Source organism: Rhynchophorus ferrugineus, unplaced genomic scaffold, assembly GCF_030347505.1.
Source record: "Rhynchophorus ferrugineus isolate W39M unplaced genomic scaffold, kcgeb_rfMv2 rfM4, whole genome shotgun sequence".
NCBI lineage: Eukaryota > Metazoa > Arthropoda > Insecta > Coleoptera > Curculionidae > Rhynchophorus > Rhynchophorus ferrugineus.
In genome coordinates, this window is record NW_027472583.1 from 22,713,299 (window position 1) to 22,730,156 (window position 16,858).

At 30.7% G+C, this 16,858-nt stretch overlaps 1 protein-coding gene across 3 annotated transcripts in view; it reads right to left on the reverse strand.

The window, feature by feature from the left end:
* Nucleotides 1-16,858, reverse strand: part of LOC143195562 (synaptic vesicle glycoprotein 2B) — a 52,685-nt gene that overhangs the window by 17,799 nt on the left and 18,028 nt on the right. Inside the window, exon 2 of one of the 3 annotated variants that reach the window (XM_076402827.1) lies at nt 861-1,150. The exons of the other annotated variants lie outside the window; for them this stretch is intronic. Coding sequence (XP_076258942.1) covers nt 861-864 — 4 coding nt within the window. The 5' untranslated portion in view covers nt 865-1,150. The remainder of the gene's footprint in view (nt 1-860; nt 1,151-16,858) is intronic. 3 annotated transcript variants of the gene reach the window in all.

Sequence of the window (16,858 nt, forward strand, 5' to 3'; positions counted from 1 at the left end):
TAGATTTTAGTTTAAATCTAAAAATAGATATATATTTCTTATATTTATTTTATACAAAATATATGCAAAATATATTCTTCATGGCAAGACAAGAAATTTTATTGTTACTTAATATCATGATTGATATGTACAATTAATAATATTACTTGCTGAGTTTTAGACTTTTTTCAACATTTTTTTAAAATTAAGACTTCATATAACAGGGTATTAATTACTCCATTATTCTATGATATGTTAAAGACTAAATAGAAATATGCTGAAAAGCCATATTATTTCTAGTAACAGAAAAAGTCTAATAATTATTATTTATTTTTGCTATATTACGTTATGAAATATTATAAAAAAACAATAACTGTAAAATAACAGTTAAAATAATAAATTTATAACTAAACTGTAATATCTAAATAATATATATATATATATATATATATATATATATATAGATTTTAATTTAAATGCAAAAATAGAAATATGTATTTCTTATATTTATTTTATATAAAATATATGCAAAATATATTCTTTACGGCAAGACAAGAAATTTTATTGTTACTTAATATTATGATTAATATGTACAATTAATAATAATATTACTTGCTGAGCTTTAAACTATTTTCAACATTTTTCTTAAATTAAGACTTCATATACCAGGGTAATAATTGCTCCATTATTCTATGATATGTTAAAGACTAAATAGAAATATGCTGAAAAGCCATATTATTTCTAGTAACAGAACAAGTCATTAAGCGTAATTATATTATATTAAAAATTATAGTTTTTCAATATAAAAGCTTAAAATACAATAAAGCCGAATATATTATAAACAAAAAAAGCAATAGAGCGCTTATTAACTGAATACTAACCCATTATGCCTCAGCTTCTCAACACTCAAAAAAAAATCACTATTTCCGCTTAATCACCGTACAGAGCCAAAGAGTCACCACCGCAATCGCTATCCGACTTAAAACTGAATCTTTCCGTTTTGTTTTGGTGTTATAACTGGGTTCGTGATCGTCACCTTCGATTTGCAAGGTACCAGGTCTTGCAGGACGACAACGGGTCAGTTCGTACGCGATCCCACAAGGTCTCCGATGGTCAGCATGGCACCATATCGCTGCTGGACATCGTGACGGACAAAGCGAAGGGATATTATCTAAAAATAATGCGGCGATCAATAGACCGATAATTCCTTTTAAAAAGCCATTCAGGGAAAAGAAGGACGAAGGTTTGCTACGAAAACAGAAGCCAAAGCGACGTAACATTTTCTGGAATGGTCGATGATGGCGATGATAGTGATTATCGGCATTTGAATAACATTCTGCTAATTAATGAGGCTCGAGCGATTTTATTTTTTAATTTAGATAATGTCTTCGCTGCGACCGATCGATTTCGCTAACAACGCTCGAAGCGCAAGTAGGCTCTCGCGATGGTATTTTGTTTTCGTGATTCGTCATAAAACGTTCGGAAACCTTACGGTTTGTTTTTCCAAATGAACCAATGCAAATAGCGATCGTCTGTTGCCAAATTATAATTAAATCCGAGTATTGTTATTATTATCTCCAACATTCGATATGTATACATGTTTGTTTTCAATCTGTGTTACATAAACCTACCAATGACCCGTTCATTTACCTATTCATTCATATATTTATTGCTAAAATGCTTTTCTCTTATATATTATTAAGGAAACAATTTAATAGCAATAACAGATTAAACATTTAATATCTTCAATATCAAGAAATATTGAAACAGAGAGAGAGAGAGGATAAATTGATAGTTCTCTTTAATTTAGCTCATATACCATGTGTAGTGCTAATGATAATTCCTTCTCGATTTTCTCGTTAAAGAAAACACGTTATTTACAATGTATACTTAAAATGTATTTATTCAAAGTAATGGTCATTTGATTCTATATATTTTGCCCATCTCTCAAACAATTTATGGATGTGACTCGAAATTAACAGTTTCTCACTTAAGTCAAACCATTAATCGACCTATTGTTTAACTTCTCCAACATGGACGCAGTATCGCTCTGCAAGCGCGTGTACCATCGATGCGAAAAATTGGTAGTCGGATGGAACCAAGTTTGGAGGATACGGCGGGTTTCATAAAACTTTCCATCCAAGCGAAATCAATATTTTGTTGATCGGTTTTGCTGCATAGGTTTTATTGTTATGCTGCCAAATCATGTCTTTTGACATATTGTGAACATTTTTAGATCAATACACAGTGCAAATTTATGATTTAAGGAAGCAACTTGGTCCATCAGACACAGGGCATGGTCTTGTGATGAAAGCGATTTGGCCGTGCAATCGATGGGCTGGTTTTACAGATGATAACCATGCTTTTTTCGTTTGGGCTTGTTGAAATAAATCTATTTTTCATCACCGATTATTATTCAATTTATATGACACCTATATTTCCACTTTTTGTGTCTTTCCTGTCACTTGTAATCGTTCACAAATTGCGAATCGGTTCACATTCAACTTTCCTGCAAATTGTTTTTTGTTTGTGTTAGGTATTCATCCAATAACTCCTGCAATTCTGCTTCTTTAAATATTTTCGGCCTACACATTCCTTGACTCGAACGCTAAAATTATTAAATTTGAATTGTCGTGATTCACACGTCATTATGGTTGGAGCCTCTACCATATAAAATTATATATTAGACAATATTATAGCACAATATATGAAAATACCGAAAAACATATTGACATATTATAAACTAATAAAATAAGAAACTAAATGGAATATTGTAGGTTTATTTCTCTCTGATAGCTAACGATATTATAATGATAGGATTTACGGATCTCACACATGAGCAAAGTAGGTTGAAGTGAGATTATGAGTCAATTAAGCAATGGGTATGTTAGGCAACTTCAAACATTAATAATGCAAGTGATATCTTCAAAAGTAACAAGAGTCAAACATTAGTATTATAATATTGATTATATTTTGGTTGAACAAACATAGATTAATTAGAATTAATCGATAGCGCTGTTAAATTTTTATTGCAAATTCTCAATTAGACTAAATTTAACTGAATAATTTCGACAGACTCTATACCGACAAGAAATTACGATCAATAAGAATGCTCATGTAACATTTTCTTAACAACTAATTCATTTAAATGACTTAACTATATTGTTCGAACAATATCAATTATCTTAATGAAATTTTCCAGTTCTAATCAGTTGCGTTCAGATCCCACTGGATCGCCATTTAAAAATTTGGCGAGTGTTGTAGTAAGAATGCCTTAAGTGGTAAAGAACAGATTATCTCTGTTGTTAATTATTGACTGTAACAAGAAATTTAATCATGTTGCGTTAGTTATAAGGATTATATATATATATATATATATATATATATATATATATATATATATATATACTATAATTAATTATGTTTATTATTAATTAATTATACATTAATTATATAAGTACGATCTATTGTCTTTAGTGTTATGATAATGTTAAATTCGATATTTTTAATATGTTTTACTTTAATAATTTATCACTTTGCTAAACTACTTCATTATTTTCTCGTTTAATTTGAAGATGCCCGCCCCTGGGGAAATTAAACATTTCTGGAAGTATATTATTATATTGCTTAATTAGAGACTTTACCCAATATTTGTATAAAAACATAGCTTAATTGATATTAGAAGTATGAATTTATAATATAAAATAAATAATAAAATACCCGTAAAATAGAGCGTAAAAATACAGTATATACAATGGATGCTATATATAGGGTAAAGACAGTTAAAACTTGGTACTCCAGATTCTATTAATCTCTTAAAAAGCTCTCAATGTTTTCTCTGTGGAAACTATCTTTCGAAATGGCTAAAATATTTATTTCTGGACTTCACAGGGTTTAAAATGTCTGGATATGCACTAAATAAATCGTACTTTCGGGAAGTTTTACTTTTTTATTTAAGTTTGAAGAAAAAACAAGGCCGAAGTTTATTAAATGATGTGTGAAGCTTATGGTAACCATGTTTCATCGATTTCAATATGTGAATACTGGTTTCGACAATTTAAAAGTGTTCCATCTATTGTTGGTTCCGGTTTCAATGATTCAAATCTGTTAATTGTGATGCCAATGACAGAGAACTGCCTGAAGGAACAAAGACAATTCGAAAACAATAAATTGTAACTCTTATTGAACGACGGTCTATCTCAAACTGTCCAAAAGCTTTCAGGCACCTTTTGAGTTGATAAATATACTCTTTCCAAATGTTTGCATGCAATGAGAAATATTTTAAAGAAGGAAAAATGGCTACCACATAAACTGATTGGAAATGCAATTTCAGACAGTTTTAATCTCACAATTTCAAGGCTTGTCAACCAAAAAAGGAGATTTCTGTGACGCATTATGACTAGTCATGAAAAGACGATGTACAGTGATGATCTCAATACAATGATAATCCCATGACAACCCTGAAGAGCCATCCACATAAACACCGAAGAGGAATATTCATTAAACAGCACACAAAACTATTTTTATATTTCTAAAAGTCGTTCTTGAATAAATTTCTCTTCCACTGTTAACAAAAGTGGCACACAACCAACGGTCTCTTTAAAATTTTCAAAATCATATCAAATTATATTATGAAAATTCGGTTATTTCGAGAAATGAAATATTAAGATAGTACGTCTAGAGAACAGTACAAAATAACCGTGACAATACGTCCCGTTTATAACCTATTTATCTAATTAAATTTGGCGATAATAAAATTATAAATGTACGATCGATAACGTTTAGTCATTTGACATGTAAAGAAGCAACAAACACAACAATGCTCGATCTACAAATATGAAACGTTTAATCAGGAGCGTTAATGAAATTACCTTGTCCCTTGTACGAGCTTAATCGTTTTTAAAACATATAAAACATACGCTTGACTGAAATTTTAAATAAACGCCGGGGCCAATTTATATGCTCCGGGTGTGAGTTGTCATAATACCATATATGTTGATGCGGTATAATATGGAGGCAACAAAAATAAATATTTATTTATATATTACTTAACACAATAATTAATTATTGGATACAGTTTGCATATACATTTATAGTAATTATTGAGCAATTTATATTATACTTTCTATAACGCTTCAGATTATTTTACTTAAATTAATACTTCTATTTTGCCGACTTCTTGAGCGAAGTGGTCAAGGCGACAGGACAGTCCTCCTACCATTGCGATAGTCGCGGGTTCGAATCCTACAGAAGCATGGATGTACTTTATGTTTGTAATTGAAATTTCAATTTTCTTTAGGCAACAGTAGAAAATCCGACAAGGAAAATGATCCGAGTCACGTAAGTCATCAACCAGGCTGGATAAGACCGCATGTCGTCTGGGACGGTCTCTAAGTTGTTCACTGGCCAATTAATAGGCTTAATGCCGAGGACCGTGGTTCGGGACCCACGTTAAACTGTAGGTCCAGTCTAGATAAGCCATCGTTGGTAAAATATTTAAACAAAAACTTCTATTTAGAAGATAATAACAGCAATTCTTTTAATCAGATAATTTCTTTAAATATATTTCACGGCGTCTTAATGATTTCGAAATAGTAGTACACACCAACATCCAAGAGCTTGAACTCAGCATCATATTAAACTTAAAATTACTCCAATGAGATTAGATAAACAGTGTGCGCAGTTGAGGACCAAATCCAAGAACGAAATTTACAACAAACAAATTCTTCAATTCAAGACTTCTGTTAGGACGTCGACCTCTTGGATGGAAAATGCTCCAATCAGCTGCAAAGAAGACAATAATTAAGCTAATAAAGAACTTTATCTCTTTAAAGAATCTGAAAAATAGACGGTCAGCGGTGGGAACCAAGAAATAGATGAATGTAGGCTATGGATTGATAAGTATTGATAAATGAAGCTTCGTAAAATATGTTACAAACGTGTTTTCAATTGAGGGTCTTCTTGTCTATGTATATAGTATATTAATATGTTTGTTGATTTATGTTTTGTTTATTATCACATATTGATTTAAAATTGAAATCGAAAAATGCGTTTTATTTATTATATATTAATAGATAACTTGTAACGTAAAACTGTCTGATTTTATTCATTTTTTTTAGTCTAAATAACGATAGTACAGGATCCTTTATAGAATGATCTAATTTTGGTTTATGCTAGTTGGTAAATAGGAGACTCATATATAACAAAAATGAATATTAATTCAGGCTCTGCACTTGTATGATAGTAACCTTTAAATATATTTTTCAAGAGGTTGTAACCTTCAAAACTAGTTGAAGGCAACTAGTTGCCCAAATAACATATATACTGTTTTGTTTTAATACAATCTTGCGAAGAATATAAATAACATAGATTAACAAATTTACAAATATTTTAAGGAGTAAGATTCTAAAGATGTCTTTGTCGAATTGTCTCTTTTGGCAACTGACAATCGTAATTACGCGCCTATCCATAGCAGCAGCAGGACCATCCTGTCACTTTCACCACTGCAATTACCAAACCGGCTATGTAATTTTTCTTTTTATAATACCATCCGCTGGTCGACCACTGGGACTACTTATTATATTATGATATTTTTCGTATGTTTCTAATTAATGTCATCGACTACTAAATACATATAAACAATAATATAAATAAATATGAATTTATATCACTTATCCTTTACCATTGAATTATATCAATAACAAACATAATTCAATAGAAATATTATAAAATTAGTGTCAGCGAATAAATAACTCATTAATTAACAATAACCATCGAGTAATAACATGCATCCTCCATATTGACCAAACTCTTCAAGTTAGTGGTCACTTCCAGGTCAAGAAACCCAAATTAGAAGAACGTATTTAATTTAGAACACTAACGAAAAATGTGTTCTGCATGAAAATCATTCTGTATTAGAAGGAAGGTTGAATTGATAAGGATACAAGTGTCGTTAAAAAGTAATGAAACATTGCATAATAATAAGTGGTAATGACAGCTAGTGTTTTAGCTAGAAAATCATTGAGCTTTAATTCTACTTAATTTAATATTATACTTTAATTAAGCTTAAAATAATAATTACTAACCCATAAAAAATTATTATACTAGTGAATCTAGGTCTTACTCGCCAAAATATGTTAGAGTCTGACGTTCTAATTAAATTACGAATATTAATTCATTTTCAGTGAAGTGCTTGGATGGGATTTATTTCGATAACAAAAGAAATACTACAAGATGATCACAATAACATCCAACTAGTGATTTCGTTGTGATATGTTCTTATAATCTTAAAATGTGTAAAAGGTAAAAGAAAATCCTGGAACATAGCAGAAACACCCACCGGGTCAGCTTGTGATTCTAAACTGTTCTTGAATCCACATACTCGTAAAAACACATTCAACCTAAGAAGTCTTCTTTCCATCTTGCACTTCAACGTAAAATTTACAGTATTCGCGCCATATGGCATACTGCTTGTGATTTGAGGTGATTGCTTTTAATTCGCAACTTACTCTTTGCTCCTGTTCCAATTTCTAGCATTATTAACAGTTGCAGTAAAAAGTACCATGTGCCAGGCGTTATTGTTTACGAGAACAATAGTTTAGGTGGTATTTTAGGTTAATTTTATGTTTACATTATACTTCAATTCCTTACAATACAGAAAATTATTCAAAATTATAGTGGTATACAGTACAATACAGGACAATAGTGGTACTATATTATATTATAATTATTTAGTTTCATAAATCTTCTTAATTGTTAAAATATAAATAAAAACCTTCGAATTATTTATTATTAAAACAAATTTAATAAATATACTGAAAAATATCATGGTTCAAACGGTTCAGATTATGACATTGACATTGACCGATAATCTCATTATAAAAAAACAGAAAATGTTCTTTACACTTTTCAAGTTTATGCATAGATCTGACTAATTGTGAAAGGTGAAACCTTAAAACCAAATTCAGAAACATTCTCCAAAACTAGGACATGCACTAATGCCCACAAAGATGAATATATTTCAACTGAATTGTTTCTATTGTTTCTGTTATTGATATTTTATGAGAAATGTGTGTGTGACAAATTAGATATAGTATGTAATATTCACGCTGTATACTATATAGAATGTGAGATTAAGGACAAAAATTGTGATTTATATTTTATATTGTGATCTAAGTATAAATGTTCAAATATATATTATAATATATAATTATCAAATTATTATTATTATCAAATATATAATATATATATTACATAATTTATTACATTCTCCTGTTACGAGTGACAATTTACGAAGCTATCTCAAATATATGAACAATCTAAAAGTGGATGTAGATCAGCGATTCAAAAGCATTAGTATATATTGAAAGATATCCAAAGGAAAAGAAGTAAAAACGTTGGACGAATGCAAATATGTTTATTAGATCTCTACTCAAACCTCAACTGTGCTATAAGGAGTAGGAATACTTTCGCGTTAACACTTTCACTTCAAGGAGTATTTCCTGGTGTCTACCTGCAAATTTCTTAATTCACTGTATAGCGTCGGATGAATATGTCGATTTCGGTGTATGTAATTATTCCCCTAGTAACAGGTTAATTAAAAGTCCCCGGTCTACTATAGTAAAACACATTCCTTTGGCAAAATTGGTTTTTTTATTCAACATAATTCCCTTCAATGGTAATACACTGACTATAGCGATCTTCCAACTTTTCATTTCCAACGAACATTTTTTTGAGATCTGAGAACAGGAAATAGTCTCTGGATCTGATCAGATCTGGAGAATACGGTGGCTGAGTAAACAATACGAAACCCAATTCATGGGTTTTTGCCATCGTTTTCACTGACTTGTGACATATTACACTGTCTTGGCGAAGCAGCACTTTCCTTTTCTTCAAATGCGGCCGTTTTTCGGCGATTTCATCTTTCAAACGGACAAATAACGCTGCGTAATAGTCGCTGTTGATGGTCCTTCAATGGTAGTCAATGTTTCATCCGTTGTCACATATCGACGCAAAAACTCGGCTTTATTACGCTTGATAATCTTCAAACACTGCTCCGAATCATCAACTCGTCGTTGTTTTTGGTCAAAAGTGAGCTCGTGCGGCACCCACTTTGCACAGAGCTTTCTCATACCCAAATATTCGTTAATGATATGATGTACAGGTTCAGTTGACATCTTGAGTCGTGAGTGTCTGCTATTTCATTGAATTTCAATTTACGATCATTTTGTGGATTTTTTGAATATTTTCGTGGGTAACAACCTCTTTTGGGCGTCCACTGTATTCGCCGTCTTCGGTGCTCATTTCACCACGTCTAAACTTAGCATACCAATTATGGTTAATTTTCCTGGGACAGTATCCGGAAATTAGGCATCAAGCCAAGTTTTTGCTTCAACTGTATTTTAACACGCAAAATTCCTTTTTATTCATTTTTTTTTCACAATAACAAAAGTTGCTTCACTCAAAATACCATAATTCACAAACTAATGATCCAACAGTTGTCAAATTGATACACCCATCTTTTGAGAGAGATCTAACAAAAAACATTTATTTAATTCTATTAGCGTCATCTATGTGTCAGGACGGGGGCTTTTCAATTGACCTGTTATGATGCTACTGGTTACATCTAACGTTTCTTATGAATTTACTTCTGTAACATTACTTGTAAGAACATTTTCTATTTATGGTATATAATGTTCTGTGTAACGTAGTTGTAAAATTACTTTCTTTAGGCATCAGCCCTAGACAGTTTTGTTGCATCCGCTTTGTATATTTGACTTTAAATACCCTGGAAACTATTCCTTTTTCCTTTTTGTTGGAGTACCCTAATTGTCATCTACACAAATAATTCCCTAAGTTTCTTATGACGGTTTTTGAAAGGTTACATAATAAGCTCGACAAGTTGCCCTATGTTTTTACTCTTATGTGCTGAGATATTCGTAATATTATAAACCTTAAAGCTTATAATTTACCGCAGCAGAATTTATAAACTCGGCTACTTGAATCTCTCTAAGGACTATTGATTTAATTTTCCTCGTCCCCACTAGTTGTTCTTCGTTTGTAAAGTCTAACTACTCCCAGACAAGATTTCCTAAATGAACACTGCATTAGCATTAGGTAAATATGGACGAAAAATTGACAAATAATCACCAGCACATCATATTACAAATATTTTCCCAGCTATGAATTATAAGATGGGCAGAACAGATTGAAGAACAGAAGAAGTATTACATATTTCAGTTGGAATAAGATTGATGGGTTTTATAATTCACCTTTTTCGTCGATTTTTGAGTGTTTGTCCTGTTACTAAATCACAGTCTAGTTCGTTCCTTTATTGGATATTAATCTGTTATGATTTCCTTGGCTGTCGCTAGTTGAACCAGCAAATTTTTATGATTATTGATTGATAAATTATACCTAACTTAATTAAATTCAATTTTATTTGGTTTGTTTTAAATAGGTGGTCCTTGTCATCTCGTCAAAATCCATATTTATTTATGGATTCATCTTTTGCTTTTAACTAATTGCCTTTGTGGAACCCTTAGTTTTAATTTGAGGTTTTGGTAATTTCCTATTTCCGTCTACTAATTCCCGAAAGTCTTTGGAATAATAGTTTAGTTTCTAACTAAATTACAGTCAGCTTGCTGGATATTCACAACAAATTTTTCTTCTACTAAGTTTAATTGTTCAGTTGTTTTGTTATACAATTAACTAAATGATATTGCTCAGTTTTTACCAAATTTTTCTTGAACTTCCATATTGCTTAATGATATATTTATGATCAATAAGTTATTTCTAGGAATATCTTATTTTTAAATTAGTTTTAAAATTTGTCTAAAATTGAAGCACTATTGTGAAAAATGATACAATAAAATTTTAATCAAAGCATTGTCAATTGATAGCTGCTACTTTTTCCCATCCTTCATATAATTTACGACGCTATGCAAGAATCGACCAATTTTTTGGTTCCTTCATAAGAACTGAAGCACTGATCACTCAGATCAAGACTCAATCAGACGGAATAAATAACGATCCCCATTCTTGGTTTCATAGGGTAATGCCTTCAAACACTCGTCTTCACATTTTTGGACTGACCAGAATGCTCCTTATATTCAGTAGCAAAATTATTACTACTAAAGGTCTAAATCAGTATACATATGTTGAAATCCATAGAGAATGGTTGTGATAAGCTTCACACAGGATTGGATTACATGTGAGGTTTTAACATGAAGTTGGCTATAAATGTCACAGTAACGCCACATTAGTGTTGCAAATCCTTTTAAATTAATTTATAATCTTGACAATTGAAAATATTAATGAAATATATAACTTTATTTTACTGCAAATCCACATAAATAAACAGAACGCGTCAATTATAATAGACTGCAAATTCACCTATATTTTGCTATGTAGAAGATCATCAATTAGAAATAGTATATACTGCACTTAAAAATACTTGGGAATTACATATTGATGTATTTATTTTGTACTCGGCTTGTTGCGTGTTGATGCAAGTACAACCCAACAGTAGTGATAAATTAATTTGTAAATTAAGATTTTACTAAGAATATCTAACTTATAATTTACATACAAATATCGGTTTCCTCTCAAATGTTTTATAATAAATTAACATTCAATAACAATATAATGAGTCAATGAAAGCGCCGAAAGTGTTAAAGTCCAACGAGGAAGGTTCAAATCGATCGAATACCGCTATAAGTTCGGCGCTAAAAAACCGAATCCATTAAGATTAATTATGAATTTCTCAAATCATGTACGATATTAAGTGCGTCAAATATCCTCGCCGAAATGTCAGAATTGAAATTAGAAATCCCGAGCGAACATGAATTTTAATGATGGACGTCGTAAGATGCATGCAAACAAACTGAGCGGCCATGAACGTACTCGATCGTTCATAGAAAAGCCGTCGATAAGTATTAGGTCAGTGTCATCCGCTTATGCTAATAAAAACGTCAAGACGCCATGGTCTCTCGACAACAGTCCCTACGCCCTTATTCAAACAATTATATGGTATCATACAGTTAGAGACATTCGAAAAATTATTATAGAAATATTAGTTATGAAGAATTCCTTTTGTTCTTTAATACCTTAGAGGCTTTTTACCAATGAGGGTTTATCTGGACCGCTTAACGTAGGCTCCGAACCACGGTTCTTTGCCTTAATCCTACCAAATGCTCTGTTTTTCCTATAAAGACATTTACAGCCGGCTTGATGGCGCAGTGGTAAAGGCGATGGGACGGTCCTCCTACTGTTGCGATAGCCGCGGGTTCGAATACTGCTGGCGCATGGTCGTAAATTTTGTTTGTGATTGTTTATAATTTGTGGATGTTCTAGGTAAGAGTGTAAAATCCGACAAGGAAAGTGATCCCAGTGACGCCAGTAACCAGGCTGGATAAGACCGGATGTCTTCTGGTATAATTTCTAAAGTTGGTCACTCGCCAGTCTGTAGGCTTAATGCTGAGGACGATGGTTCGGAGCCCACGTTAAACTTTAGGCCCAGTCCAGATAAACCCACAGTTGGTAAAAGGAGACTTTTTATATGAAAATATATATAAAAAAAGACATTTACATTCACAATAATAAACATAAAGCATAGTCTATTCAAAATAGCAGTGAATTCAGGTCATCAAGATGTTTAATGTATTGCCTGTCGCAATTTGTAAATTTCTGCAATCAGACAATATTTTCCTCCTCATTTTATTCTACCTAAAAACAGACACAATGCTGTCTAAGTTAAAGCAAAATAAAAATGTCAAATCGCTGCTTATTATTACTCTGAAAATGCCGAAGCCAGACAGAATAGATATCATCTCTAATCAATTACTTCGAACAGAACAAGATAAAGAAGTACCACTCTTGCCTCTAAAATCTATTAGAGAGGTAAGCATTTTTACTGTTAATTTGCTACGGTTTTTATTGGAAATATTTTTAGCGTGTTACAGCCACACAGTATGGACACAGTTAGTATGGACACAGTTAGTATGGACACAGTAATGAAATATCTCAGAAAATGAAATAATTCATCTTGGATTCACCGAAAAGGAACCGTCAGTACGAAGCGGATGACGAATCAAGATCAGCTTGATGTTAGCACTGTTAGAGATTAAATATATAAAATGTACAAAACAGTGAGTAGTTTTTTCAATATAAACATAATTTGATACAATTATCTCAGAAGAAACTGTTAGTCTGAAAAGTATCGAAGAGATCCAATGGAACTTCGAAGCATTGCCTTTAAAACAATGTAATAACATATTTAAAAGCATATAATAAAATCAAGGAAGACTTATTTAAATTTATGTATTTAGATGAGACATAGTATATTTGCAAGATTATAATAAAAATTGTGTTAAGACAACAAAAGTTGATTGAAAAAGGTAAACGTTCGAATAACAATTGAATAAGTTTTACTAGTCATGATATTTATTAATAATTCATTGCAAATATATTGTTCTTCATGCTGGAAACAGGAATGGTTAATAACACCTTCGGTCAAAAAATGTTCAAAATCGTGTCATGGTCAGTTTAGATCCATTTTTTATCATTATCATTATTTTAGAATCATCAAGAATTTTAGGTTTATATTATCACTTGTCAACTATTGATTAATAATTTTTTCATAATTCTTATAGCCTATCTAAGGCCTTTGTCAAGCAATTATCTTTCAGCTCCGTTCTGAACATGTCCAATAGTCTATGATTTTCCTTGGTTCTATAACCAGACATAACACATAAAATAGAATATCACTCAAAATACTTATGCTATTTTAATAATATGAAGCTATTCAATAAAAATAAGTAGATGTTCAAATGAAGTGATAAGATGTATATCAAGTACTAACGAAATTATTTTTTTTAAAACTATTACATATCGAATCGTTCAAATATTTAACGTATCTTTCGGATTCTATATATAGGTTTCAGTGGATCTTCAATAATTCTGTCGCATAGATACAGGTAAACTTGTTCTATAGCCTAGGTCTTATTAATTTTAATGGTGGTTCGAAAAAAGCATAGACCAATGAAACCGGCGATCCAATATTAACATCAAGCAGTAATTTGTAGTTTACTATATAAATTTAGCATCGGTGACTTAATAATAAACAAAAAATCAAACAGTCACCAAAACAACATTGCCAAATGAAAAACTATATTTGGAAAATTAAAAAACTCTAAAAATATTCCATAACAATTATTAAAAATAATTTTATATAATATAAATTATAAATAATATCCACCATTCTATCAAATTGCATTGAAATAATTTCGACACCATGGGGAATAGCGTGACTTCTATTAAAGCATTTTACATTCTATCATCCAAAATATTCTATCCAATGTCCAATATAGACATATAGAAATTCTCAAAAGCTATTATACTGCTTTATTTCATTGTGTTACAACAATTATATCCAAAAAAATTATCTAAGAACAAATATAATGTGAATATTATTGAAGATTTAGCAGGTTTAGTTAAAAAGTCATTTGTTAACCTATTGATTATTGAAATTAACCGGCAATATTTGATAGTTCATTTTGTTCGATATATGTCATTAATGTTTGGGACACAATTCACCAAGATTTCTACTAATTGGGTCGTCTGTTTTCGATGATTCCGTTCGATGTTCGCTGGCGTCCGATAAAGCCGATGCAAGTCTTTGGGGATTTGGCTTTTACCCAGATCGAAAATGTGGAAGATTTAATTGACTTACAGTATCATTTTTAATTGGATTTATGGGGCAAATTGCAACCTATAACTTTATAACTATTGTTATAGTAAAGCTATTTAAAGAAAACTAATAATTGGAAGAAGAGAGGAAGGCCGAAAATATAAAGCTGAATATTTAAGAATGTATCGATTGGAGTACAATGTGTAGGTGTAGAATTTGCCCTTAATTGATTTTATGTAGATGCTCACAGATTTTTTAATATATAACCGACCATTATCAGTCTCTAAAATAAAATAAATATTTCCTTGCTAGTATAATTTTTTTAAATTAATCTCTTAGAATCTGCCATTGGGCAAAATATATTATTATATGATTTCCGTTATATAATATAACCATCCTGACAATTAGAAGATAACTTCAGTAAGTAATCTGCTGTACAACTTATAATCTATATCTTATTTTAGATACTATTCTAACTTATTTTAAAGTCTATCCTAACTTATTATAAAAACTATTCTAACTTTTTCTAGAGATTATTAAATCTCACTCTATGTGTCTATTAATCAGTTCGTATGATAGTTTGCGTTTGAGCCTACGCACTTCACTGTCATCGGGCACATTTAACTGTTTGGCGAGTGCATTGGGATGCACTAACAGTCTTTCAAAGTACTTCGCACTAGCACTTGGTTGCTAGTATAGTAATTATTTTTTCGTTAATGTTAGACAGAGAGATATTTAAGACCAGAAAGTTTTTTGTATTTTTTTATTCGTTATTTTTAGTAATATTTTTAAATTAAAATGACTGTTTCAAATTATTTCAATAGAATTTGCTGAAATATAAATTTACCTAAAAGATTGTTTCAAAATTCGATTGTAATTTCCTCAAACGTAATTTTTGGGCGTAATACACGTGAATACGTGAATTCCTTGTTCTATCCAGGCGAAAAATAGTTCGAAATCGAAACAGTTTAATTATGAGAAAATAATAAGATATACTTCCTGAAGAATATAAGTTTGACAGTTGACGCGTCAAAAGTGGATTAATATTGGTTCTTGCATGATTTTTTAATATCGTGTTGTATAATATAACGTGTTGTATAATTAAATCAATAATTTTCGGAATTGTTTGCAACAATTTTTGGGTTCCAAGATGTAGAAGTAGTGATTTGACTTGGCAAGAAATAGCTTTGGCAACCGAATCATTTAGTGACTGTCTAGGTCCTAACGTAGGCACTAAATTAAACTAACATAAAAGATTACGATTTCAATTCATCGCAGTTCAAGCAGAAACGAGATACGATGATTTGTAAATAATGCTTCATTAAAGTCAACTCAATCAATTGTCAATTCTTTCGTCGAAGTATCCCGACAAAAAATGTCTACAAAAATCTAAATAAGATGTATCATCCAGACATCAATTCATCAGACATAACTCCAGTATATTCCGTGTTCACTACGGTAAAATTCCATATTATATTATTATATTATTTGTACCAATATTTTTGATATTTTGGTTGGCAAATAAGAATAACAATAGAGATTATGTACTAGATAAAAACAATATTTAATCAAAATAGAAAGTTCCAAAATGTTTATTGTATTAACATTAAAGCCTAGAAATCTTGAGATCAAATTCAAAATAATTATCAAAAGAAACATATATTCAAACAAAATTATAATATATATTAATCTAGTCTTACTCAGTTATTCCATTTATTCACCATATAGAATTAGTGAACTATCTACTGTATCCCCATTTATTGTTTTAAATAAAATCACCTGCAAGCATTTTATTTCGCTAGAATAACATCTTAAAAGCAATAAACAAAGAACCTTAATTCCTCATGTAACTATAAAACTTAGTATAAGGCGGATCTTAAATAAATCCAGTGATTATAGGAATTTTCTTCTCCTGATCTCATAGTCTTACTTAACCTCTTTATTATAATCGCCAAATCACCAAAACTCTATATCTAATATTAAATATTTGTTCTCAATATAGCTCTTATTATAGTTGAGTTTAATCAATTGAAAAAATAATGCCGCAAAGGCAACAATGCGTATAAACATTTATGAATCAATCTTGAGCGCAAATGATTAGAGAAAACTCTGATTCGAAGCTAGTTGAAGTTATTATATTCTTATAGGCCAAATAAACATTTTTATTCTAGAACCACCAATGTCTTATAG